This window comes from Cyphellophora europaea, assembly GCF_000365145.1.
Source record: "Cyphellophora europaea CBS 101466 unplaced genomic scaffold supercont1.2, whole genome shotgun sequence".
NCBI lineage: Eukaryota > Fungi > Ascomycota > Eurotiomycetes > Chaetothyriales > Cyphellophoraceae > Cyphellophora > Cyphellophora europaea.
Window position 1 is genome coordinate 2052228 of NW_008481808.1, and position 26755 is coordinate 2078982.

At 53.8% G+C, this 26755-nt stretch overlaps 11 protein-coding genes across 11 annotated transcripts; 8 read left to right on the forward strand and 3 right to left on the reverse strand.

The window, feature by feature from the left end:
- Positions 1-245: 245 nt before the first annotated feature.
- Positions 246-1386, forward strand: HMPREF1541_02289 (uncharacterized protein; the record flags this gene model as incomplete). Its single annotated transcript, XM_008716645.1, has 3 exons — positions 246-265; positions 312-517; positions 566-1386. 3 exons carry the CDS (start codon positions 246-248, stop codon positions 1384-1386), a joined length of 1047 nt encoding a protein of 348 aa, XP_008714867.1.
- Positions 1387-1592: 206 nt separating this feature from the next.
- HMPREF1541_02290 (uncharacterized protein) lies at positions 1593-2591 on the forward strand (the record flags this gene model as incomplete). The annotated part of the gene is made up of 1 exon (XM_008716646.1): positions 1593-2591. The coding sequence occupies one exon, from the start codon at positions 1593-1595 to the stop codon at positions 2589-2591; it is 999 nt and encodes a 332-aa protein (XP_008714868.1).
- Positions 2592-3154: 563 nt separating this feature from the next.
- Positions 3155-3481, forward strand: HMPREF1541_02291 (uncharacterized protein; the record flags this gene model as incomplete). Its single annotated transcript, XM_008716647.1, has 1 exon — positions 3155-3481. One exon carries the CDS (start codon positions 3155-3157, stop codon positions 3479-3481), a length of 327 nt encoding a protein of 108 aa, XP_008714869.1.
- Positions 3482-4138: 657 nt separating this feature from the next.
- Positions 4139-4699, forward strand: HMPREF1541_02292 (uncharacterized protein; the record flags this gene model as incomplete). Its single annotated transcript, XM_008716648.1, has 1 exon — positions 4139-4699. The coding sequence occupies one exon, from the start codon at positions 4139-4141 to the stop codon at positions 4697-4699; it is 561 nt and encodes a 186-aa protein (XP_008714870.1).
- A 217-nt stretch (positions 4700-4916) lies between these two features.
- On the reverse strand, positions 4917-5195 carry HMPREF1541_02293 (uncharacterized protein; the record flags this gene model as incomplete). The annotated part of the gene is made up of 1 exon (XM_008716649.1): positions 4917-5195. The coding sequence occupies one exon, from the start codon at positions 5193-5195 to the stop codon at positions 4917-4919; it is 279 nt and encodes a 92-aa protein (XP_008714871.1).
- A 4094-nt stretch (positions 5196-9289) lies between these two features.
- On the forward strand, positions 9290-10309 carry HMPREF1541_02294 (uncharacterized protein; the record flags this gene model as incomplete). Its single annotated transcript, XM_008716650.1, has 1 exon — positions 9290-10309. One exon carries the CDS (start codon positions 9290-9292, stop codon positions 10307-10309), a length of 1020 nt encoding a protein of 339 aa, XP_008714872.1.
- Positions 10310-10722: 413 nt separating this feature from the next.
- HMPREF1541_02295 (uncharacterized protein) lies at positions 10723-11765 on the forward strand (the record flags this gene model as incomplete). The annotated part of the gene is made up of 2 exons (XM_008716651.1): positions 10723-11430; positions 11478-11765. The coding sequence occupies 2 exons, from the start codon at positions 10723-10725 to the stop codon at positions 11763-11765; spliced, it is 996 nt and encodes a 331-aa protein (XP_008714873.1).
- A 2800-nt stretch (positions 11766-14565) lies between these two features.
- On the forward strand, positions 14566-16219 carry HMPREF1541_02296 (uncharacterized protein; the record flags this gene model as incomplete). Its single annotated transcript, XM_008716652.1, has 2 exons — positions 14566-14727; positions 14774-16219. The coding sequence occupies 2 exons, from the start codon at positions 14566-14568 to the stop codon at positions 16217-16219; spliced, it is 1608 nt and encodes a 535-aa protein (XP_008714874.1).
- A 387-nt stretch (positions 16220-16606) lies between these two features.
- HMPREF1541_02297 (uncharacterized protein) lies at positions 16607-18510 on the reverse strand (the record flags this gene model as incomplete). Its single annotated transcript, XM_008716653.1, has 4 exons — positions 16607-17864; positions 17913-18112; positions 18160-18249; positions 18301-18510. 4 exons carry the CDS (start codon positions 18508-18510, stop codon positions 16607-16609), a joined length of 1758 nt encoding a protein of 585 aa, XP_008714875.1.
- Positions 18511-19909: 1399 nt separating this feature from the next.
- HMPREF1541_02298 (uncharacterized protein) lies at positions 19910-20684 on the forward strand (the record flags this gene model as incomplete). The annotated part of the gene is made up of 2 exons (XM_008716654.1): positions 19910-20393; positions 20473-20684. The coding sequence occupies 2 exons, from the start codon at positions 19910-19912 to the stop codon at positions 20682-20684; spliced, it is 696 nt and encodes a 231-aa protein (XP_008714876.1).
- Positions 20685-22778: 2094 nt separating this feature from the next.
- Positions 22779-26216, reverse strand: HMPREF1541_02299 (uncharacterized protein; the record flags this gene model as incomplete). Its single annotated transcript, XM_008716655.1, has 1 exon — positions 22779-26216. The coding sequence occupies one exon, from the start codon at positions 26214-26216 to the stop codon at positions 22779-22781; it is 3438 nt and encodes a 1145-aa protein (XP_008714877.1).
- Between the last annotated feature and the right edge of the window lie 539 nt (positions 26217-26755).

Sequence of the window (26755 nt, forward strand, 5' to 3'; positions counted from 1 at the left end):
TGGTGCCGATGAGGCACCAGCAACGTCCGATTAGAGGTATCGAAGCTGCGTCGTCTATTGACTTGGATCTAGCATGCCAAGGACGGACGTAGAGATTGTCGCAAACAGCCAGATTCGGTCGTGATATTGTAAGTGGAGCAGCTGGCGGAAGAGTGCAGTCGTTACGTCATGCTTACAGACGATATAGCTCGGAGCGCCGCATCAGACGCTCCTAGATATGTCAACGTCGGTCGAAGAGTGAAGCCATGGCCCCGAAAGTGTTCATGTAAGTGCTGAGGCCGATCGTGACGTTCTGGTAGCTGAGATGGCAGAACCGGTGTGACGGGATACATCGCAGGGGATGCAATTTACGCAATTTCAAAAGCGCATCCAGACTGGGAGTACACCTGTCTCGTACGTACTGAAGAGAAAGCCGAGCGAGTGCGGCAGGCTTTCCCATCGGTGAAGGTTGTGCTTGGCGATCTCGACGCCTCGGAACTACTCGAGGCTGAGGCCTCCCAGGCAGATATCGTTTTACGTACGCTTGCGATGAGAACTTCTCGTCCAAAGTGCTAACCTCGCATAGACGCGGCAGATGCATCTGATCATGAGGGCGCAGCCAAAGCAATTGCTGCCGGTCTGGTCAAAGGTCACTCCAAGAACAATCCCGGGTACTGGCTTCATACTGGCGGTACTGGCATTCTAACGTACAACGACTCGAAGGACAATTTTGCAGGCTTGGGCAAGTGGAGCGACAAGCAATATAACGATGCCAGTGGTATCGAAGAGCTAACGAACCTTCCTGATGACGCCTTCCATCGGAATGTTGACAAGATCGTCCTCGAGACGGGTATCAAGCACCACGAAAGTGTGAAAACTGTCATAGTGTGCCCACCCACCATCTACGGCAAGGGACGTGGTCCGGTTTCAGTCCGAGGCAGGCAGCTGTACGAGTTAGCTAAGCTGGTCCTCCAGAAGGGATACATTCCCATTATTGGCGAGGGCAAAGCTCGATGGAACAGTGTCCACGTTGGAGATCTCAGTGATGTATACCTTCTATTGTCCGAGAAAGCGGCCAAGGGGGACACGAGCGATGAGCTCTGGGGAGCAAAGGGATATATACTGACCGAGAACGGCGAGCACATCTGGGGTGACCTAGCCAGACACGTAGGAAGAGAAGCCGCCAGACTCGGTCTCATCTCTGAGCCCAGGGAGGGCTCGCTTGGTAAGGACGAAGCCATTGACCAGGCCGGATTCGAAGCCGTATCGTGGGGTCTTAACAGTAGGGGCAATGCTGAGCGGGCGCGTAAGTTTCTGGGCTGGAAACCATCGCGGCCATCGATAGAAGAAGAAGTTCCGGATACTCTCAAGCAGGAGAATGAGAGGATCAAAGGGCCGGCAGTTTGAAGGGTGTCTGGAATCTGACGCGTCAAGCGTGTTGCTGGGAATAAGGGCTGCTATCTCCGCCTCCACATACCCCATACCCCAAACACCTGAAGCTCCCGCTCCCACTACCCCAAACCTCGGCCTTCGGCCTGGGCTGGGACCCTTCCGAGTTCTTCTTCGATGGCAGGTGCTAGATAAGTCTTGCGATCCTGCAGACGACACGCTCTATGGAAAAACTACGTGCATTATCGCAAAGACGAATCGCCCCGGTCGCTGAAGCGATCGGCCTTCGGACTCGGCCTAGCACAAGATGCCTGGCTCCATGCTTCAGTCGACATAGAGAGCAGTATGCACGCCAGCAGCCCTTCACCGCAGGCTTGACTCAGGCTCGTTTATCTTCTACCGCCTCGTTGAAGTATGTGAGGCTGGAGAGGGAAGACCTGGGTCAGAGCCGCGGATCCGTGGCCACAGTGAAGCTTTCCAATCCCAAAAAGCTCAATATTGTCAACTCCGACACGCTGGTTGAGCTCACTGGCGCGCTTGAGACCTTGCAGTATGATGACAGCTTGCGTGCCGTTGTGGTGACAAGCGAATCATCCGAATCCTTCACGCCAGCCTTCTGTGGCGGCGCCGATATTCGGGAAATGAGCGCAATTGCATCGCCAGAGCAGGCCAGAGCGTTCATTACCAAGATCTACGATGTCTGCGAAGCTATTCGCAACATCCCCGCCATCACGATTGCCCGAATCGATGGCGTCTGTCTTGGTGCTGGCTTGGAGATTGTGGCGGCGTGTGACTTCCGCTATGCAACCGATCGCTCGAGGTTTTCAATGCCTGAGGTCAAGATCGGGATTCCATCAGTGGTGCACGCTCGGTCCCTGATCAACATAATGGGATGGCAGCGGGCCAAAAAGTTGATGGCATTTGCTGAGGTCCTGAGCGCCTCTGAAGCCGAGAAAGACGGTCTACTAGATAAGCGATACTCAACCACGACTGAGATGGATACTGCTATTGGTACGGACGTCAATGTTCTGGCTTTGCACGGGAGGAAAGGGATGCACGCTCAGAAAAGGCTGTTCAAAGCATGGGAAGAATTGGATTTCCATACAGGTTTGCGCACCAGTATTGACGCATTTGCGGAGTCGTACAGCGACAGCGGCGAAGAACCAAGATCCTTCATGAAAGCGTGGATCGAAGAGAAGAAGAACAGTAAGCCACCGAGGTAGAAGCATGCAAGCAGCAGCACAGTCAGCCTCATACCTGCTGCCCAGCTCGTTCACCCGTATGATTTCACTCGAGGCAGCACGAGGTGAGTATGTCCCTGTTCCAACCCCTGCCCCTCTGCAGCCTCGTGCGTCTGCAATGATGAACCTCGGCCTGAAGTGACGTCGGCTGGACGACTCATGGCCAACGACTTCGAAGACCAAGATAGCCCAGATGGCGAAGGGTACAAAGGCTGCTGAGAAATTTGGTGACGAGCACCAATCCCCAACCGGAGTTCGCGATCTGACTCGGTGACTTTTCCAGGAGCGGCCTAGATCCCGACTGCGAATGTCGCGGGGAGGGGCACCAGTGCGGGGAGTGCGCTTCTCGGCCAGCTCGCCAACGACCACCCCTCCTTATGTCCGCCCCTTGGTGTCGACCTAGAGACAAATATAAGCGCTGCCGAGTACCTCTCGTTATGTTGTCGCGTATTTCCAATAATTGTTTCCTCACCATAGTCGTCGACTGATCCGGGCCACCTTCAAGCCAATAAGAAACTCGCATTTACTGCCTGAAACCTGTCAACATGTCCTTCCACGTCAATGTCCTCTACCCCAACCCCGAAGGGGCCACTTTCGACCTAGACTATTATCTGAAGTCACATATGCCGCTGGTCAAAAAGAATTGGTCATCGTTTGGCCTGAAGGGCTACACTGTGACCCAGGCTCAACCGGGTCCTGACGGAGCGAAGCCGCAGTACAGCATTCTCGCCGTCCTACACTGGGAAAAGGCTGAGGATGTCGGCAAGGCTATGGGAGACCAAGACACTGCGGGACCCATTCTGGGCGACATCCCCAATTTCAGCAACCAGCAACCCATCTTCCTTACTGGTCCTGTCGTTGGCAAGGACTAGACGAACATCCTGTAGGACATACCCTCACTGAGAAGCCTCAGCAGCACACCTGATCTGTATGTAAACAATGAAAACAAATACACCTCTACCTTCATCGTTTTCCGATGAAGGCAGAACTCTGCAAGGCCAAAGAGGGGTTTCGGCCATTATCTGTCGGATATTCCCCCCCAATTTCAGGAGTTGTCAGCCTCGGCGGCGAGGCTGAGTCCTTTCCACCAGTTCCTTAACTCGCACCTTCCCTACGACGCGTTGTGCTTCTGGCGAAATTTTCGTTGCGTCTGATCATCTTGTATTCATCATTTCTGTTTCAGTGAGCTGCACGAGTCGATCGTCCGCGTGTTTCTGTCTCCTACAGTCTGTGTTATAGGTTGGAACTCAACACTCTCCCAGTCCTCTCCTTCCTCTCAACAGCCCAGACTGCTTGATTCGAATCTCTTTCCAATCAACACACTGTGATTCCTCGCCAAGCAACATCTTTTGCAGCTGCAACAACAGTCCAATATCTTACACGCCACTTAGACAGCTCGCTGCATCGTTGGCATTACAATCTCCCACCGTCTACGCTCGGGCATTCGTCAACGCCCATACCAGCCTTCCTTCAAAACCTCCGAAAACTACGACCAACTGCAAAGCATCGACATGGTGCAGCTGCTTACCATGCCAGCCGAGATTCGCCTTATGATCTGGAAATATGCTGTCGAGGATAGCCGGGAGGAAAAGTTCTGTTGCGCCTGTCCAAACCAGAAGAAAGCTCGGAAGAATCCACGCATACGCGAAGATCCCATCCGCACCCCAAGGCTGGTATTGCGTTTGGTCTGTAAGCAATTGGCGTCGGAGATGATATTCATCACTCCCGAGGCCACCTGGGCCAAGTTCTGCAACATCAAGTGTCTTCGAGCCTGGGCTCAGAATGCTAGCACAGCAGCGTTCAATAGACTGGCCGCGGTCGAGCTGCAGTGCCGGGAAGGGTCGCCACTCTGGGCCAACCGCTGGACTGGTGGCAATCTCGAGAGATATTCTTCCAAGAAGCTAGAAAGGCACATGCGTGAGTTGCAAACCGTGATTGGGGATATTGTGAAGGTGCGTGAGTCCCAGGTGATGCGCAAAGGCAGTCCTCTGTGGGTCTACGGCTTCTACAAGATCATGAAATCGACTATCGGTTTCACGTTGTGGACAACTGCGAGCCCGAACGACCAGATGGCCCGACTTCCAGAATGATGAAAAGTTTGAGCCGGGACCATTCGCCGGGCGTCCACCATTCGTGAGCCGAGACTCTTTCGCTGTGTTGTGGGACATATGACTGCTCGGAGGCAAGTAGGGTGTAAAGACGGCTAGGCTTCAGCCTGACCAAGGAAAGCTCAACGAGGGACCCCAATCTCATGAGCTTTATTCATCCCAAGGACTGATATCGTGATAGTATCAATTTAGATGTACATCACAGCTCCCAGAGAAGATCGTTATCGGACATTCCGCTTTGATCTGTACTGCACTTTTCACTCTGCCCCGGCTTCTGCCACACCTGCCATCGAAGCTTCTCAACAGTCAAAGTAAGCACCACTTGCACAGTATTCTGATCACCCCTCTTGAAGCCACCGAAACTCTCCTCCCGCTCCTGATCATCGCCCATCCTCCACGCCCCCTTCAAGCACATCCTCCGCTGCTCCTCCATTCCCGGCTCTTCCACCCTCACGCTCACACCCAGTCCCTTACCCATCGTCCCCCTCATCTTGCCCACCAGCTTCAACACATACCCCTTCACCACCCCCAATGCCCCAGCCGTTTTCCCAGAACCACCCTGCAACACCCACCCAGTCAACCGCATCCCCACCTCCACAACGCTTAAGCGCCGCACCACACAATCCGGCGCCACGGCCACGTACGCCGCCAGACACGTCGGCGAGCAGAAGACGAGCCGCAGGCCGTGCGCGGCGCTGTGGTCGTGCACGTGCCGGCTTAGCTCCAAGTGCATGGCGCGGCAGGTCAGGTGGAGGGAGAGGCAGGGGTCGGTGGGGAGGAGGGGGGAGTGGGCGGCGGGGAGGATGGTGGAGCAGGGTTGGGGGAGGGATGGGGGGGTATTGGTGGTGGTTGTGATGCTGGTGGAGGGCGAAGTGGACGGTCTGGTGCGGTCGAATGGTGGGTAGGTAAGTGGTGGGAGGCATGGCGAGATGGTGAGGTGGATTGGTAGGGCGAGGCGGAAGATGTGCAGACGGAGCTCGAGGGGAAGGCGGAGGAGGGTGGGAATAGAGACGTCGTCTGTCATGGCTCTGAATGTCTGGCTGGGCTGGTTGGTGCCTGAGATATGGTGCTGAGGAGACAACGGATTCCATAGCGGGGTTGTCGTAAGGTTTTCGATGGAAAGATATAGTGCCTGGTGTTGATTTCTCTAGCTGTCTAGGACCCAGGTCGGGCAGAGTGAGATGCGGCCATTCAGCCTCGTATAGCCCACGTTACATGCTGCTCGGAATACGAGTGAGCACTCGTTTTGGGCGTTGCAACCTTACATAAGCTCTTTGAAATATGGAGTCGAGCTGATAATTTTAGGCGCGCATTATTGAATATCGAGGCGAGTGTCATCGTCAGAATGTTCCAGTGGCTAGTTCCAGTGGCTAGTTCGTCAGGATGTTGTACGTTGTATGAATGGAGCCCACCCTTTGAGGTGTCGGTCCCTGTGTGGTACTATTGGCTGCATGGTGGCTTGGCGGTGTTCGCTGCTAAGCAGGGCTTATCAGACTTGTGTTTCTGAGCTCCGTGTTCTCTTGTCTTCTCTCTCCATACTTTCTGCCTGCCTGGGACGGCCATGAGCAGCTCCATGGGGATCGACATGATCACTGGTGAGAACAGAATCTTGACAAGGCGGCCAGGCGACAGGTGGCTCGCAGGCTCTTGTGCGGCTCCGCTTAGCATGGCTTGACGTTGATCAGCCGCGTGTCGATTATGGTGAGAGGAAGTAGGCGTTATGGAGAAGATGGCCTAACTATTGCCAAACTGAATTAGCGAAGCAATCAGACGTCTTGCTGTGCAAAGGGAATGGCGACAAAAGTGGTTACAGAAGGTCACGATTTACTTGGAAGAAACAAAGTTCAGAGGCTCAGAATTACGTTTCCGGAAGGCCCAGGAGCACGATTCAGTCATCATTCCAGGAACTCATCGAATGCTTACGGAGAGGGCGCCTGTAAATATTGTCGGCCTCTACTTCAAGCGGTCTTGCGGAAACTACTAGACCCTGCACACAGCACGGCTTCGTTTGAGAACTGGCCAGCCTTGAACACGACGATCCAAGCCCGAATGAGCTCTTTTCTTTTGCCAGAATCAACATCGGTTGTCGGAGCCCAGTACACCCTCTGGACTCTGTTCGGGCTTATTGGTGACTGCCAGTCATTCTTGAGATAACGCTCCAACGTAGTCTTGGTAGTGTTGAGGCTGTCCGCTTTGTATTTGGGTGGGATTCCCTCAGACGGGATACTGCCACAAAAAACATGGAACTCCCGAACATGGCACACTGGATGAATATGGGTCTGACTGGCTGCTAATATGGCATCACCTTGCATAAACCGTTAAGCCACTTTTTTCCTGGTGGGTAGGAAGGCAGTCCAGAGCCTTCATGTAAGTTGTAGTCGTATGTCGGGCCGTGACCTCGCTAAAGATCTGCTTGTTAATGGTGAGGGTGCTGATCGAGGACGCAGAAGCGACATGCCAGAAGCTAAGGCCTTTGCCTTTCAGGTCTTACAGGGCGTAGGGAGAGGGTCGAGTCCAGACTTGTGCCGGTTCACAGATGTTATATGGGCCAGGCTCTCGGCCGGTGGACGCAACTGCGACCATGATGTCGCGACCGAGCTCCTTCTCGGCTTGAACGATAGTGTCAAAGATCTTCTGCCGGATTTCCGGCGGCAGCGTCAAGAGATGAGGTGCCATGTCTGATGGTGTTACACTGCCATGGTGTGTTCTGTCACGTATAAGTTTAGCCCGGGAGTTGAATAGTAAGGTCTCAGCTTACTGCACCGCTTTTGAGAGCATGCAACTTCAATATCGGTGGCAAGACAATCTTGCATGGTGTCCTCAAAAGTTGTGCCAAACACAGGTACAAGTTGAAGCCGTTTGTTCTGCCAAGATATATGGCAATAAGGTGTCCACGCTAACCTACAGAGGGAATCACAGCGTTGCTGGCGTGAAGCGTCCCGGTTGCTTCAATCGATACTGTATGAAGATTTGATTGAGGATGAGCGGTGAGAGCATGCCATCAGCATGTGTGTCATTCGAGGATCCAGCTAGAGCTCGACGCTGACTCTCGCCGGTATCAACCTTGAATAGTTCAAAGTATCTAGCCAAAGCTAGATGCGGACCGTGCTCGTTGAATTAAACGCCAAAGTCTCCACGAGGCTCACGGTGCTGCATTCTGATAACATCAAATCTCCATTTTTCTGAAGACAGCGACAACCCTGGCCTGCTGCGCGCATGTAGTGACAGGCGTTTTCGACCACCATTCCACTCAATACAACCTCAGCAAACGTACAGTTCCGGAGCCAAGGCAGGGTTCTTGAGTGAGTAATCCATTAAACATGTCGCTGACTTCTGCGTCGAGTAGCTGATGTCTCGCCTTCTTCGCCTGTGCTGTCACCTCGAGTTGGCCGCAGCATATTCTCGCCTCAACGCATTTCGCCATGTTGCTCTTGAGAGCCGTCTGCATCTGTTTGAGTGCGATGGTAGATATATCAGTACTCTCGATGGTTGATGAGCCTGTCTGCTGATGGCGTAGATCCACGACGTAAGGTTGGTAAGTTAGGTGCATGCAGCGACGGTGTCGAATGAGAACTCCACACTGATTTGTCGCCCGATCACGAGATAAGTCGAAGATGGAGTGACTCTGACGGGACTGAGAGTGCTAACGTTGATTGCCAAGGGCTCATTCAATCTTGCATTTACAGAGCTTGTCAACAGGACCGGCTGACGTACGCTGGACAATTCACTCGTCTCCAGGTTTTCACTCGACAAGACTCTTAAAGATTGCAAACACGACTGCCCCACCTCTGGCAACAAACATATTTGGAGGTCCCCTTGGCCATGCAGCGCTTGTTGCAATTGAGACTCGAGCCATGTCCACAGACGCTGGATACGGTTAGTGAAACCAGAGCCCCAGGAGGGATTCTTGGTTGGATCTTCGCCGCCCCCTCAAGGACGTACTCTGGGTGCTGCTTGATGAGGATCATGATAAGTTCACGAAGAACAAACAGATCTTATGTGACAAGGCAGACACAAGAAAGCTAGGCTGCCTCACGCTTACCCGATTTAGAAGAAAGGCATTGCTAGCGTGAGGCGGCATCTCCACACTCAGGCAGTGAACGTGGCCCACTCTGAGACGCTGACACTTGCTGACTCCTGAACTTCTTGCTGATTCTGAACTTCTCTTGTGAGCATTCAGCACACTGGAAATGCAATGGTAAATTCCCTTTAATAGCGGAAAGGCGAAACTGTGGCATTTGCTGCAATGAAGAGCTCAGGAGACACCTGAAGTCCCTTGGCATATCTCGTTTCATGTCTCCCGCCACCACAGAGCTTGCTGTGCTGTGAAACTTACGACATTTCCGTCTTCCTATCGTTCTCCACACCATTTCTGAGTCTCCTTCGAAGTTCCATACTGCTCTACCACAATCTCTTGGCGTCAACCCCTCACATCCAGAGTCCTGCGCCGCATCGGAGCATGAGGTCATTCCTCCAACCGTCCCCTCGCCAAACCCAAAACCTCCGAAGCCGCATCCCGAGGATAAGATATTGGACTTCGACAGAACCATTATCGTTCCGGGTAACACTAAGATGGCTATCAACGGCGCACCACGGCAGATAAAGACCCTCGGCTATATCGGCTTGGGCAACGCTGGCTTCTCTATGAGCAGTAACCTCCCACAGAATGGGTACCACCTCATTGTTCATGATTTGGACCAGGACAAAGTAAAGAAGGCGACGGCATGGAAGAACACGACCGCAGCAACCACAGCATCCGGCAAGGCCGACCCGGCCGCGTTCAAGGACTGCGACGCCATCATCACCATGTTAGCGCACGGTGGCATCGTGAAGGATGTACTTCTTGGGGTTGACGGCATCGTCACTGCTCTAAAACCCGGAACCATCATCGTTGACACATCCTCCTCGTCCCCATTCGACACAAAAGCGCTTGGGAAAGAGCTAGCCGAACACCAACTCCATCTCATCGACAGCCCAATCACGCAGACTTACATGCATGCTACCGATGACGGACGTTCAACCCTGATGGTCGGGTCCGACTCTCCAGAGCACTACGAGCTGATCAAGCCCGTCTTGCAGTGCATGGCGACCTATATCTTCCACATGGGGCCATTGGGATCCGGACATGCCATGAAGACCCTCAATAACTACATCATGGCGTCGTCCATCTGCGCGTTATCAGATTCTTTGGTCACGGGCCAGAAATACGGCCTGGATCCACAGACGATGGTTGATTGCCTGAACGTCGGCACTGGCGTCAACTTTCCAACAATGGACACTTTCCGAAGGGACGCGCTAACGCGGAATTTCAACTCTGGCTTCGGCTTGGCGTTGCTCGTCAAAGACCTCGGGATCACAGAGGACTTTATGAAGCATAGCAATTTCGAGACGGAACTGCCTGGCATCCTTCGAGGCTACCTGAGTCACTCGATGGACGTGATTGGCCCGGAGAGGAACAAGACTGCCGATCACACAGAATGCATTCGAGGCTGGGAAGACCGTAGCGGACAGATGCTCAAAAGGACAGAAGAGCTCAAGAATATTCCAAGGGAGGATTTTGAGCATCGCCTGAAGGGACTAAATCGCTCGTAGTTTCGGCGACTTTTATCTCGTATAGCATAAAGACCACGCCGACCGCCAACCCCGGTCCCCGACCTTGGCAGCCTCTGGCGTTGGGCCGAAGTCGTCCGGAGGCCATTCTGCAGTCGCGCACAGGCCTCATGGCGGCTTTTGCACACATTCGTAATCCTGGGAGCAAGCATAACTCGCATTCCATGAGCAGCAGTCTCAGCCCTGCTGATAATCAGGCTGCACAATCCTGCCAAGAGCGGAGAAAATCCTCTATCTCCGGCACTCTGCATACGGTCAGAGCTTCATGGCCGAGCGTCTCGGTCTCAGTCGCTTCTAACAATCTCGGACGAGTGCGGCTCTAGCAGTGCAATGGCTCGACTTAAGATAGAACGACCGCACAAGATGCTAGAGACTACTATATTACTTTCGCAAACATGTGCATCCCGTACACGCTGCGTGCCTTCTTTGGCCAACACTACATGATACCCAAGCCAACCCTCAACGAGAACAATCTTCCTGATCAGGCAGGTCGCGTCATCTTGATCACCGGAGGCTACGGCGGCGTGGGCTTCGAACTCGCTAAGATCCTCTACCAGCACCATGCAACTGTCTGGCTGGCAGGGCGCTCGGAGAGCAAAGGACAGAAGGCCATCGAGGCACTGACCGCCGAATACCCTGGCTCACGTGGCTCGCTTCACTTCCTCAAGATTGATCTCTCCGACCTAACCACCATCAAGCCGGCAGCAGAGGAATTTCAGCGGCAGGAGACCAAGCTTCACTGGCTGAACAACAATGCCGGCGTTATGCATCCTCCTGCGGGCTCGAAGGGTGCCCAGGGGTTCGACTTGCAGTATCAGACCAACATCTACGGACCGTTTCTGTTCACCAAGCTGCTCTCACCAATATTGAAGCGCACGGCGGCATCTGAGAAGCCCGGCGACGTCCGCGTGACTTGGGCAGGCAGCACGGCCACCGTCGTGAACACTCCTCCTGGGGGCGTCGCCTGGAAGGAGGATGGCTCAGACCTCGTGCATGCATTCGAGCCACCCATGATGCCTTACCATATCACCAAAGCCGCCAACTATCTGCTCGCAGTCGAATTCGGCAAGCGTTTCGGCCAAACAGATGGCGTCATGCATCTTGTGAGTTCCTCTGTCGTTGTTGAGAAGCTTCAATCTAATCTCAATAGGCCTACAATCCCGGCACTCTGTCATCGGATCTGGGCCGGACATCGCCCGCTAGTATCCGCATGATGGGAAAAATGCTGGAGTCACCGGTGAAGATGGGTGCGTACACGGAGCTGTACGCTGGTCTGTCCAAAGATCTCACCCTTGGAGAAGATCAGGGAGGGTGGATTGTGCCGTGGGGCAGGAGGTACCCCATGAGGTCGGACATTTTTGCAGAGACGAAGAAGGAGGATGGAACACCGTTCAAGATGTTTGAATGGTGCGATAATATCACCAAGAAGTATGCATGAAGAACAGCGTCGTGCCAGTAGTAGGTGCGGTGGACTCCGAGACTTCTGCTCATGATCGGCTTCGGAACTTTTGAACTACAGAGGGAAGTGAATACCCAATAGAGTCAGACCCTGTATTATTTGCACACCGCCATCCAGAGGCGTCCTCCAATCACCCAACGTACAGTGACTACACTACACCTGACACAACGCTGCCTTCGCTCGCATCTTCTCCGCCTCCAAGAACGGCCAAACCGCCATGTACTTGGCCAGCGTGAGCGCGATCTGCTTGGCGGGATCATCGGACTCGCATCACGACGACCTGAAGACATCTCTGTATCGCTGTGTAGCCTCTATAATGCCCATCAAGATCGATAACCTAGTTATTAGGCATACATTTCGTTCTCGAAGGAGTCGACAAGTCGAAGTATGTGCCGTTCGGCTACCTGGATCTTGCGATCGTATAGCATGAGATTCTGGCCAAGTTCTTTGATTATGTCTTTAACATTTTCGATCGTCTGTACAGCAGTACCACCAACTATGAGTTCTATGATGGCGTCGTGGCATTTAGATAGCTCGCGAAGCGCGGGTGGTGCCGCTACAAATCTTGCAGGCGATGCGCTTGGAGTTCGAATGGGTAGGGCGCACAACATCTCGACCGAATTTGACAGTGCTTATCAACGTATTGAGCCTCTGAATAGGAGCAGCAGCAGAGACAATAAAATCCAATATCCCTTGAAGCCATCGAAAGACCGTCAAGTCCAAATGTGACATCCATTGTCACCGTGTTACAGCATCCCCCCACCTTGGGTGTCGCCTTTGCAGCTGCCTCAGATGTCACTGTGAAGTTGGCGCTGCTATCTATGAATACAAGTAGAAAAGTAGACTCGCGCAAATCGATTCCGCGTCTGAGTGGCCTCTCAAGAGCGTCAATGTCCATTTGCATGTAGCTCAAGTATCCTTGAAGTGGATTTTACATACGTACTTTCCAGCCTCCTGACGGCACCTTTCTGCCTAGCAACCACCCATATATATCATAAATCGCGAAAATCCTCCCAACATTCGCACAGACCAACGATGGGTGACACCACGTTATAAACCAGGCAGGAAGAACCATAAGTCCTAGGGTCTAGATGCCACTGAAAAATTGTCAGCGCACAGTATGTACGACTTGATATCTATCGAGCTACCTCTACCAGTAGACATATTTTCGGGGAGGGATAATACACAAAAAGAAAGAGGCACACAAGAAAGCCCACAAGGAAAAGGTCAAGACATCCCTTAAGGGAGCATATTCCTCTGTTCTTTTTGCCTTTTTTTGGGGTGTATGCCTTTTTCCGAATTTGTGTCTCTGGGCATTGGCAGTTCGTCGGGAGGTAGAGATGCTGCACTAGATACAAAACGCTACCATGGATGGAAGATCACTCCGGAAATGGTTTCGCGATGTTGCGTCAGGCGTCAGGCAAACGCGCCAAGTGGCCAAGTGGGTCCCGGCACCAGCCCGGTAAGGCGTAAATCGCCGGCCTATGCTAGCCAGACCGGAGTCAAGGCTGGGCAAACAGTGGCATGCCAATTTGATATCACCCAGATTCTCCGTTCGCTTATTCCAAGGCTCTCAAGGCCAGACCAAGACCCGATGCTGAGTCCCATAGCACGGAGAAGAGTCAATGATCGAGCAGAACACGTCTGCGTCTGCACAGTCATAGTCCAAGCCGCACTCAAAGGGACCAAAGCGTTTCTCTATCTAAGTAAGGCTTGACACTTATTTAGAAATTTGATCAATCACCAGAAGAGATGCAGAAGTGTTGTTGGCGCCAGGGCACGCGTGTGACACCGCGACACGGCAGGATCAGCCCGAGATGCACCTGAGCCTACGAAGTCTGCAAAGGCTCATAAACGGCAGGATGTCGGAGGGCTGACAGCGACAAGACGCTGTGGAGTGATCTGAACACCAGGACATCGACTCAAGCTCGGCCATCCTACCAGCCGAAAGGAAGCCTGGTGCCTGTCGCATTGTGGTAGTCAACTCTTCGATTCAGGAAATATAAGCTGCTCCATGGAAGTCAAGATCGAAGGATCAGGACGGGGAAAGTATGTTGGGTGGCCTTAGAAGCCCAGAATCTGACGCAGGGTCTAGAACCAACCGTAAATTGTCATCTCCTCTGTCCACTGTACTAGCCCCGGGTTGCCCCATTCTACCAGAGATGACCTCAGTCTCTCGGCCCCCAATAACATCGATCTACGGTACAGCCTAGCATCACAGTTGCTTCAACATGTTCTTGCTGACAACTCGGTGGTGCGAGGCTGGAAGTCGCAACGACCGCAGCAGCCTCTCTGTGCCAAGTACCATTCTTCCAACTCGTGTTTGGCTGTCAGAAGTAGTTGGGCTGCATTGTACAACTGCAACTTACTATCCGTATTGCTAGCATGAAACGCGGGCGCAAAAGCGCTGTCGTCAAACGGCAGAGCTTATAGCTGTCGAAGGATTCTGGCCAAGAATAAATTAAGCTCAGCACCGGTCGGCTTGGTTGAGCTTGGAAAGTTTTATGCCTTAGCGACAGCTTAACCGAGGCAAGCGGCCAATTAAGCGCCTGGGCACGTCAAGCTAGAGCTGACTTGCCCCCCACAGAATCCTGCTGACTACCTACGTGTAGGTAGGAAGCGGAGCCCCTACGCCACGTAACAGCTGAGAGGCAGACTGCGGTTCAGCTGTGACACAATGGAGCCCAAATGGTGGTGATGATATAAACACCGCCGTGTTTCTGCTGCAATACCTTTCCAGACCTCTTGAATCCGAGCATTTGCCATTGACGACAGCAGCATGTTGGTCTCCGCCTTAGTTCTGGGCTGCGCAAGCGCCGTACTGGCCTCATCAGGCTACCTTAAGCTCGACCTCGAGCACGTGCAGGGCCCGCGTCTCGTCAAGCGGCAGACCAACACGGACCATCTTGGACAACAAATTGTTGCGGGCGAGAATGGCTCTGTAGGTTTCCTCGCTACATGACAGTGCCTAACACTAACGTGCAAAGCTGTACTGGCTCAATCTCACCATTGGCACGCCTCCACAGTCTTTCCGCCTTCAGCTGGACACTGGTAGCTCCGATGTCGTAGTCACCAACTCCAAAGTTAAGGAATGTAAGAAGGAAGGAGGCTGTCCTTCTGGCTCCTATGACCCAGGCTCCTCGTCGACCTACGAGCTGGTCTCAGAAGGCACTTTCAACAATAGCTATGGTGATGGAACGGCTTACATCGGCGACTACTTCACGGACGTTCTATCCGTTGGTGGCATCGACATCAAGGCCGGCGACCTCATCGTCGGGCTCGCTAATCAACTGGAAGACGGTCCGCAGCTCGTCAACGACGGCACAGGCCTCGTCGGCGTGGGCTATCAAGCCAACTCCGGCGCTGTCGTCCTCACGCTCCAGAACAACACCCTCCCATCCACTGTAATTTCTGCCATGGTGTCCTCTGGCGACATTGGTCGACAAGCCTACTCGCTCTATCTCGGGTCACAAGAGGCCGCCAAAGGCAGGATAATCTTCGGCGGCATCGACCCCAGCCTCTACACCGGCGACCTAGTCGCCCTACCGGTCCTCAAAGACCCTGTCCAATACGCCGAGTACACCGACTTCAAGGTTGCGCTCACCGGCGTATCAGTCACCGACGAAAGCGGCACCCGCCTCCTCACGGACACCGACTTTGCCATGCCCGTCCTCCTCGACAGCGGAAACACAGTCACCAACCTCCCCAGCTCCCTCGTCGACGCCGTCTACGGCGGCTTCGGCATCACCAGCATCGAAGGCTCCGCCACCATCCCTTGCAGCCGCAACCGCGCCAACGCCAGCCTAACCTACCACTTCGGCGGCGGCGACGACGGCCCCTCCATCAACGTCCCCCTCTCCGCCCTCATCGCCCCCCTCAGCGAACCCGCCCAATTCTCCGACGGCCAAGACATCTGCCAATTCAAAGTCGACGTCCCCAACGGCGACACCCTCGTCCTCGGCGACAGCTTCATGCGTTCCGGCTACTTCGTCTTCGACCTGGACAACAACCAAGTCGCGCTCGCGCAGGCCGCCACTTCATCGGTGGCCGGCAGCAGCGGCAGCATCAGCGCCATCATGTCCGGCACCGACATCCCCGGCTGCAGCAGCACCAACACCTTCAGCATCGATGTCTCGAGCGCGACGCTGAGCGACGAAGGCGGTCCCGCAGCGGCCACGAGTGATAATGCGGAGGCGACGGGGAGCATCAATCCCGTGACGCCGACGTTTGATCTGGGCGCGGCGGCGACGGAGACAGCGAATGAGAGTGGCAGTAGTGGCGGTTCGGGCGGCAGCAGCGGCAGTGCGAGCTCGAGTGGGAGTGGGATTGGAAGCGGGAATGCGGCGCCGAGCGTGCGGGTTCCCAGCACGGTGGTCGTTGCTGGGTCGAGCGTCGTGGCGTTGGCCGTGGGGTTTGCTATGGTCCTGCTGTAGTCTGTAGTCGTAGTTGTGGTTGTAGTTGGAGGGCGCGGAGTTGTTGGTAGTTGCGGTGCGGTACGCAGGTGTCGAATGAAACACAGAACACTATCTAGCGTGAATGATGCTCTTGAGATTTTAGACTTATTCCGATTATTGTCCTCGAGCAGTTACGTTCATAAATACATATAGCAGCAACGCACTAAGTCGGACACATGGAACGGTCAATGGTAAAAGTTCATCAGGAGTGCAATGCCGGCTATTAGCTATCTTCCTCTCAAGGATATTAGTTCATGTGTCGTGAAACATAGAGGGACGAAAAAAATTCCACGCTGAGAGTGATCAAGCCCACGGTGATCCAAAACCAACCAGTCGTTTCCATGTCCAGCTAAGCTAATGGGACCATCAAACCCTCTCCCGATGGCCGACGAATCCATCGCCATTGTTCGATTTGGGCACCGGATCTTCCATGGGATTCCGCTCCGTCTCTCCACTGAGGGCACCCCTATGCTCCACATCGCCGGCGGCATCACCATCGACCGGCAGCTCTGTACCGGCCTCCTTCCGGATCCTGCTCATCTCCTCCTTGCTGGGCGCAACCCACTTGGAGCTCTTCATGGGATTGACTCTCTCGATGTACATGGTGTCGAGTTCTTCGAGCGTGCGACCTTGACCTTCCATGACGAAGAAGTACACGATCAACGCGGCGACGAAATTGCAGGCAGCAAAGACGTACCCATAGCGGAAATCGATGGCTTTGGTGATGAACGGAGTGAAGAATGCGATGAGAAAGTTCCAGAGCCAGTTTGATGCGGTCGCAAGCGCCATGCCCTTCGCTCGATATCGAGAAGGATACAACTCGCCGATGATGGCCCAGACCATAGGACCCCATGTGGTGGCGAAACCGAGGATGAAAAGACAGGCAAAGACAATGAGGGCTGTCGAGGCTGACTTTGTGCGGCTGGGATCTTCCTGGTCGAGAGAGAAATGTCCGACTGAAGCAAAGATCATGAAGCAGACGAACATCCAGATGGAACCGGCGATCAGGGATTTCCTCCTTCCGTAGTGCTCAATCAAATAGAGGCCGATGAAAGTGACGCCGAAGTTGATGCCGTTGAGAATCATTTGGGTCACGTAACTGTTGTTGATGCCAACACCCTTGAAAATGGTGGTGCCATAGTAGAAGAAATAGTTTGCGCCAGTGAGTTGCTGGAACATCTGGAGGGTCACGCCAAGCGCAACACGGTAAGCCATGCGTGGAGCACGGAACATGTTGATATACTCGCGGATGGGGCCATGCTTGATCTGGTTCTCTGCGCGGAGCTTAGCTTCGATCTCCTCCAGCTCAGTATGAACGGCGTAGTGGTGGGCAGGGGCGCCAAAGACCTGAATCATGGTCTCTCGAGCCTTGTCAACGCGGCCACGACGATAGTCGTAGCGTGGTGTCTCGGGAAAGAACAAGATTCCAATACCGAGAATGGCGGTGTAGACCCACCCGATAGCTAGGACGATTCTCCACGATCCAGAGTTGGCGCGTTGATGTTCATATGTGCCAAAGTTGAAACAGGCGGCGAGGAAGATACCGAGGGTAATGAACAGCTGATATGTAGAGATGAGGGCACCACGAATCCATGGCGGAGCAGTTTCGGCTTGGTACATGGGCCTGAGTTACGCGTCAGTAGAAGGCTGTCGAAGTACAAGTTGCACTTACACTAGCAGAGACAGAGCTCCAACACCCAGACCGGCCACGAAACGTCCGATCATGACCTGATACCATGCAGTATTGGCTGCGATCTGGATAATGAAGCCGACGGAGACAATGATGGACCAGAAAGTGACTGACAGACGTCGACCAATCTTGTCTGCAATTGGGGCAGCAATCAGAGCACCGATGAGTGTACCAATGGATAGCTTCGAGAATTAGATTGTCGTCTTCGCAGGCCGGCAAGTGCACTTACCAAAGCGACAATCAAACCGGAACGCACATCACTGAAGTATGGCTCGCCATTCGCTTTGCGTTGACCAAATCTGTCCAAGAAGTCGGGCATCTGGGACCAGGGTCAACATCTGGCTGTCGTGCAAGAAGACTGACTGCTTACCTCAAGGAATCCCGAGATCTGGCCAGTGTCATAACCAAAAATCAAGCCGCCCATAGAGATCAAGACTCCCATAGCCAAGCTGCGACCTGTCACCCGCTTCAAGGGACTGTAGTCGAGATGGGCCAGCGAATGACGGACATCAGTGCCCTTCTCGGAATCAGGGTTGTACTGGTCGAAGAGCACGTGTGTGCTCATGCTGAGGCCCTTCATGGTGGGCAGGTACTTCGTTGGACCAGAAGCAGTTTCCAACGGTTACTTGAGGAATACGTGTGTGAAGTAGGTGCAGATGGACGTCTACGCCAGCTATATAGCGTTCGCAAGTGGAAGGGCTAGGAAAGTCAAAGCCAGATCAACTCGTGATGTCCTGCGCGGGAAGCTGCGGCTTAAGCGACAAATGTCTCTGTGAATCGTGACAGGGCTTCAGGTTCAGGTTCAGGTTCAGGTGCGGGTGCGGCGGTGAGGTCATCGGTGGGGCGGAAGGCAACAAAGGAAAGGTGTGCGGAGCGTGTGAGTGCACGAGGGCAGGAAAAAAGAAAGCGCGCCGACTGGAGCGAGGTTGGGGTGCGAATTGTGGGATCGATGGAGAACGGGCATGGTTTGACACGAGATTGGCCATCGAATCGTGGATGTCACGGCACGGAGGCGCGGTGGCAGGGACTGTGTCTGGAGAAAATGAGGTCGCAAATAGAACTTGGTAGCCACCTACATGCAAGGCATTTACCCCCATACAGGTAGTCTTCTCGAGAACGCAGCCCTGGGGCAGAAAGCGAAATGGTGTGGTGCCCCCGGATTGAAGCGGCGGATGCTGATGGGACAATCGCCTCTGGTTACTGTCTCTGTCAAAGCACATGACGATCTGGATAATACTCATGTAATCAGGGGTGTTAACACCCTTTAACAAAAGCTTCTCATGTGGCGTGAAAGGCATGACGTTGATTGTTGCAGCGGCGGCACAAAGCCTGCCTGCGAGTCTCCCGGGACGTCCGGGCGGTGGACTCGGGTGGCTCCTCTACGGTACTCCGTCCCTGTAACGAATGACGAAGCCTTTTTCGGCTACCTCCAAGCATCTTAGACCCAAAGCTTGGCTAGGTGGTACTGCTTTTGATGATTATCAATAATATGTGGAGCGTCTGGTCCAAAGTAATGTTGTCCCTTTTCGAGTATTGATTTTGAGCCCGTTGAGGGTCCTTCATGTACTGTACTAATAGGGCTGCGGAGGCCCCCGCAGTCTTACTCTAGGCACGACTTCCACATGCAAGCCTTTCAATGCGGAAGTATCATGACTTCCAATTCCGAGCCTACAATTATGCACACATATAGATAACTCATTGCAACTGAGTATCAAGTCGAATCCGGCTTCAGACGGATCTCGCTGACAAGCAAACTAATTCACTGACAATAGCACCCACAAGTACGAATACGCATGACTGTGATGAGATTCATGCCGGTCTTCTTTCCGCCCTGCCCTTGGCATCATGATCTGAGCTCCTCGGAACTTGGTCTCAACCACCATGACTCACCACCACCACCGATAAAGTCGTCGACAGATCCAGCTCTTCCAGCTGTCCACAGGTGAAGAACACACTGAACTCTGCACAGCAGCAACACCATGGCAAACCCCGCCCCGCCCCTCTCCAGCATCCCCCCAGCTCTGGCCTCCCTCTCCGCCAGCCCCGCCGTACTCTCACTTCTGCAAGACCTACACACTCAAGCTCTCACCGAGCCGCCCTACATCAGCACCGACTCCCAGCCCCACACCGCCGCCCTTGACCGCTTCGTCGCCCTCGACCCAGACAAGTGTGCCCTCATCTACCTCCTGCTCCGCTCCAGCGGCGCGCGCTTCGTCGTTGAGGCTGGTACCTCCTTCGGCGTCTCCACCATCTGGCTGGCACTGGCCGTGGGGCAGAATGCCGCGGGCGGCGAAGCCAAGGTCATCGCGACCGAGAACGAGCCCAGCAAGGCCGAGCGGGCGCGGCGGTACTGGGACCAGGTTCCGGACCAGGTAGGACGCTGGATCGATTTGCGGGTCGGGGATCTGAGGGAAACGCTGAAGACCGATCTACCGCGTGAGATCGATTTCTTGTTGTTGGACAGTAAGTTGTGACTGGTGGATTTGCTGGTGGGGGCAGCGTTTCCTCCGCTGCGGCTGCTAACCTTTCACTTCAACTCTAGTCTGGACGCCGCTCGCGTTGCCAACCCTGCAGCTGGTGCAGCCATATCTCAGAAAGGGAGCTATGGTCGTGATAGACAACATAACCGCTGCCGCCAAGGGCTACAAAGAGCTAGAGACTTATTTCGCGGACCCCAACAATGGCTTTAGGACCACGGTCGCTCCATATGGAGGTGGGTTGGGGATTGCCGTGTATATTGGCAGAGATGAGTGACACTGGCGTCGAGCGCTGCCATTTTTTGGCTTTGCGTCGACCGCCATCACGACTGATGTTCAGACGAACATCTACCAGAACGGGATGAGTCATTACGAGTGAGTGAATGCCTGCGAAGAGCAGATCGATCTTGGGGCAGAGCCCAGCTATACAGGTAAATAGCCAGTTGGCTGGGTTTGGAACTTCAACAGTACGCCCTGGCCATTGAACACGTTTGGATTGTGTGTGACTGCTCGGATTTCTGTCTATTACGATCCCATAATATAAATGCTAAACACTATAGCCATACAAAAGCTGGCCACCCAACATCGTGCCTTCGTCTTGGTCCTGTACTCCAAATATGACATAAACGCTATCACGCCTGGTGTCGCGTATGTCATCGCGCTGAACGCTTCCTTTCCTCACTGTTTATCGACAGTGCTGTCGCTGTGCTGTGCTGTGCACCTTGTTACAGGTGCATTGTCCTGTGTGCCAATATATATTCGACCGAGTTGATGAACAGGAAAACCCACACCCGGTCAGAAGGCCTCCCTAGCCCCATCCGAGGCCCTTTCTCAAGACTTCAAATGCCGCGTCGACGACGATTCACTCGGTGCGCCTTTCTTCGCCGCCACAGGCTTCGACGTGATATACACAAGGGTATCTTTCGTGATGTAGCCGTTAGCCATATTCGCCGCCTCCTCATCTACCATACTGAGACCCGGGCTCCTCGAGCCATCTGTCCAACGACTCGTTGAGACAAGAGCTCGAGATCCCGTCAAGACAGATCAGTGGTCCCAACAAGATCGACTAGTCCATCAAGACAGCGAGGACGCATCCGAGTCCAATCGCCCAAGTCATGGCACTGTAGGTCACCCACCTTTTGAGACAACCCCCGGACATGAACATGGTTGAAACAACGACTTGCGACCCGAAGTACGCTATCGGCGTTGAGGTGGAAAGGTAGAGGCACGCGACGCTGAACCCAATTTCTGCTGAAAGCTGATGTTGCCGGTGAGAAAGCGCATACCGAGCAAAATCCGATGTCGTGCTATGATATTGCGGCGGGGACGTCGGAGCCAATGGGAAAACGTGCCCCAAGCCAACTTCAACCGCTAGCAACCACTAGTCATCTCGGGATGTCCTGCAGATTGCCGATGCTGAAACGAGGATAAGCGGAAGCTGGAGAAGCGGAGCATAGGACGGAGCCATTTGAGCGCACCGACGCCAGAGTCACGGCTGGGCGTAGGAGTTGGAAGTCCACTTTGATACAAGAGTGGACTACCCCAAGCAGTGACGATCCTATTCCCAGTTGATGGTTAGCCAGTATCCGACCGAGCGATGACTGGCAAGTCTTTGCCAGGTAGTAACGAAGCTTGGTAGTGCATAACCCAAGGACCCTGGGCTCTCAGGAAAGTCTAGGTGGTGGGACATACACGGAGTCTTCGACCCTCTGGTGGCTCACCTGTGTCTTATGTTTTTGGACCTCACTCCTGGCTTTCCGCCGCATCGAATTCTTGCTGCAACCAAAACCTTCTGTGAGGCAGTCTTAGATTCACCACTAGACGTCACTCGGATTTGGGAGCCGAGAACAGGCGAAATGAACGTAGACTTGAACCAGCGGCGCGCCTGTCAGATCTTCGCAGCGCCAGTGATCTTCGCATATAAACTGGATGTCTACCGATGGCAAGGGGATGGGCTCACGAGCGCTCATTGAGGTTAAGCGGCGCAAATTCTTGCTTCAAAGGTCAACGGCGCCAACACGCGGGAAAGGCCAGAGCTGCATAGGTGCCTCGTCCCGCTGCTGGACGAGACAGTAGCTGACTTTCTAGTTCTCCCAAAACGAGCGTTGGTACCGTGCGTTATTGGACTCTATTGGACCAGGGTGCAGGACTGCTCCGCAAAAAGTGCTGTCAAGGGATGGAATTAATATGTACATCGGAGAATGATAGAACTATTACTTGTAATACTCCTCGTTCTTCCTCCTGAAAGACGCTTGTTTCGCCAATTCATTACAGTGTATGCTAATGCTTTTAGTATGTCTCCAAATGACTTCGTAAACGTCGTGATAGCTTTGCCAGATAATATGTTGCTTGTGGTTCGATAGTCGATCATCTACCGCGCTCGACTTGGCCGGCCCAGGACCTCGGCCACACTTCCCTCGAATTCCGTCGAGTCTGGACTGTGGTGGATAGCATCACTTGCGCGATGTTGTGGTACGAAACCCACGCTAGACGGTCGATCGTCAAATGCATGGCTTCCTAGTGCTGACGAAGTCTGCCGTAAATGCTGAGTGTATGACACGGGCGCTGCATTTTCCTCGTCGCCCACATGCATGTAATCTGACGCGACTGAATCTCCGCCCATCGAGTGGCGGTTGACCTTTGAGGGCGATGCCTGTACGTTTGTGAATGGAAGGCGGCTCGCACTCTTCATGGTAGCTTGACTACCTCGTTGCTGATTGGGCGAACCCTGAATGCTAGACAGCTCAGCAGGTCCCGTTAGTGATGCTGATGGTGCAGCCAAATCTCGAGAAGAATGCCTCCTAGAGCTCTTGCGGGGAATAGCTGGCACTGCAGGAACATCCTCCAAAGTTGAACGTTGACCTTTCCGAGATTTACGAGATTTCTCCGACCCGATTCGACTTGGCAGCTCAATATCGCCCACCGTATTTATTAGGGGAAGTGATGGCGGCTTCGCTGGAATGGGACTGGGGCTCCCAGGTTCGTCATCCGAAGTATCGCTGCTCGATGCATCATCATACAGAGCGCTTTCCCGTGGTGGGCGTTGGGAGACTGAGTGTAGAGACGCACTTCTACCTGCTCGAGCTGCGACCGGGCTCTGAGGGTCATCGCGGTATGGCTCCTGGATCGCTCTTTCGGTGCCTGGCGCGGGTGGCATAAGCCCAGGAGGGGGTGCCCGAGCACTCCTGACAACCTCAAAACCCTTATGTTTCTCATGCGTTTTACCACCAAACAGGTTTTTGAACCAGCCGGTCGCAGAGGATACAGTGCCTGTTGGATCAGCAGGCCCAGTTTTTAGCTTCCGTGTTCCACTCGATAGAGCTGGCCCTCGAACGCCGTAGTAGAAGTCAACTTCTCGCACAGCGTAGTCCTTGGCAGGCCTGGATGCATCGACTGGCAAGTCTTCGAAGTCATCCCGCTCCCCGCGGCCGAAGCGGGAGGTGCCTTCGCCAGCGTCATCGTCAACCATGGCTTGCTCATCAGCCATCAGACCGGTCTTAGGATTAGACCAGTCTGCACTTGATCGTTTGTCCGGGGAATTGAGAGCATCCATGGTGTTCCTTCTGGGTGGTCGGTAGTACGGATCTTTCTTATCAACCTGATGTTGAAGTCCGACAATGCCTCCGGCAGATTGAGCACTTAATCGGTTCGTCAACCGCTTCGACACAGTGCTGGATGCATCGGGTGTACTCTGACCAGCGCTAAGCCCGTCAAGATTTTGGCTCATCCTAGCGGGATTGTTTCGTGCTTGCTGCAAAAGCAATGTTGAGCTTGCAGAGATACTCCTGGTCCTTGATCGTGTCATGTTGAGGTCCTTAGGTTCTGTGTCCATACGTTCGAGCATAGCAGCTCCAGAAGCCATGCTGTTACGTTCCTGTGGCGTGGCACGCCGAGGTACCCTTCTCGATAACTGACGCATGCCAAATGCCTTGACCAAGCCACCTCTAGTAGCGCTGCCATCATCGCTATGGCCCCCTGCCCCAGCGAGCCGCGCAACAACCTCAATCAATGTCTGGACGGCATTCAAGAAGAAGCCAAATACAAGCACACAGGCGTGGATCAACAGTATCGCATACCCAATCCAACCTCTTGTTCCGTCCGACACTTCCAAAGTAGGCACAAAGGCGATTGAGAGAAGAAGAGTGACAAAGCGAATGGCCGAGAAGCACGTATGGTAGATGTTCATCGAGGTAGCCGAGGGAAATGGCCGGAACGCGTTGAGAGTGAGGATCATAACAATCTCGCAGATTGCCAGAACAACGATCTGAGCCACACCAGATGGCTGAACAGCGCCAATTGCTATCCCGCGGGTAAAATTGACAACGATGGGCACCAGAGCGAACATCGCGGCATCGTCACAGTAGGTGTTATACAGAGGTCCATATGCCAGAACAGTGATCAAATCGTCGAAAAGAAAAGCTCTTGGCTTCGTCCTGAGAAAGAGAAAGAAGAGCCTAACCGAGAATAGTATAACGACGACCATGAGGATAACTGCGATGGCGACAGAGTAAGATGGTCCACGCGAGGCAATTACCAGCTGGTAGAAGGAGAGTGACGCCAATGGCAAGAGAAAGTAGTTGAGGGAGATCCGAATGCAGTTGCCGGCCGTGAAAGGTCCGTTCTTGGACCGGAGATCTTCCGCTTCGATCTTTGCGACTTGTCGATATGCCCAGCGACAGGCGAAGCCGACTTGAGTGAGGATTGCGATCGCCACGACAATGATTACCAGCCAAAGGATCATGCCAGCCCAGGTATCGCGAGAAGAGCCCATACCAACCAAGCGCGTCATGCGGTCTAAGCCGTAAATCGATCGGGTACCGTACTGGTAGACGCCATCAACAACAGGCTGGTAATGGACGCCACTGACCAAGCTTTGGTTGAACATGAGCGCAGACCATGACACTCGGCTCACAACTGGCTGATAGAAACCCGGATAATTGAGGGTCAGACTGCCGGTGAGTACGATGAATTGCAGATACTGGAGGCAGTCGGCGAAGCCGGGTGTGACCAGGCGGAGGAGATCCTCATCGCGGCCGAAATTGCTGGTCCAATTGAAAATGTCGGAGCTTCCCCAGGGACTGAGCACCGCTGCTGCGATGGTCGCCACACCGACCATAATGAGAATGGCTAGGGGTAGGTATCTTAGCAGGCCACTCAATGTATCACCAAGGTCCGGAGTTATAATTGCAAGAACGCAGCCGTATGAGCTTGCAGCTTGGTCACCGGCGAGGATTCTCAGTCGCGCCGATATTGAGGTGAACGAATACGTTGAGTTCATCTGCGCGTGAATTGCAAAAGCTGGCAGACGGTCGAGTTCATTTCGGGTCGCGAAGAATGCAGGACCAAGAGGGCAATTGCCTTGCACAGTACTGTTACAGAATCTCTCTGCAGGCACCGTGTAGGGCGTATAGCTCAGAACGTTCAGCTCGCCCACCAGAGTCGTATACGCGGGGTTCCCACTTATGAAATCCGGTATCTTGCCAAATTGATTACTCGTGTCATTCCATGATGGATCACTCGGCGGAGGGTAAGGTTCGTCCGTAGCTTTTCCGGTCACATTACCATAGACGGTGATGTTGAGGGGCTGGTTCTCTCTAGCAAGATCGAAGACTGCTGATACATTCAGAGGAACAAACTGGAGAAGCTGGGGATCGGAGTCGACAATGTTACCACTGAGGCAATTGGTGAATTCGACAAACGCAGCGTCGGCGACGGGGATACAGGTTGCCACCAGCAGTAAAAGGCCGAGGACTGCATGCCACGACCTGAATGTCCGGCTACGGCCGCCCAGGCACAAGGACTCATTCATCTTCAAGCTTGCCTGCGTCGACAATCCTTTACGGAAAGTACATAATGCGCTGTAGGCCACCGTGGGCAAGCCCGCTGAATGGGATCGGACGGCGAAGGAACTCGGCGCAGCGGTGGGACTCGACCGCAGACTTGTAGGCAATCGACTAATCTCGCAGTTGGGTTCACGTAGACCACTTGCACACTGACACTTTTTCGGACCAGAAAGATCGCATGCAGGAGAAAACGTTTCGAATGTTCGGTCAAGTCGAGCTGGGTAACGAAAGAGCGACGAAGAACGATAGGGCTGTGATCTTGCGGCAGGAGCGCATGAATGTTGTCGGAGACTATACAGGCTGAAGTATGAGCGAGCGTGAGGATGATGAAACAGTGAAATCGCAGGTGGCGCAAAGATGAAGACTGGGCGCTGGAAGGGTTTGACTATGAGAGGATGCCGTCAGGTCGGGAGTTCAACTTTTGGTGGGCAACGGGGGCTGTGCCGTGGACAGTAGCCTATGGCAAGCTAGCCGCAGCGTCCACTCTGATGCCGCTCCCGCAGCC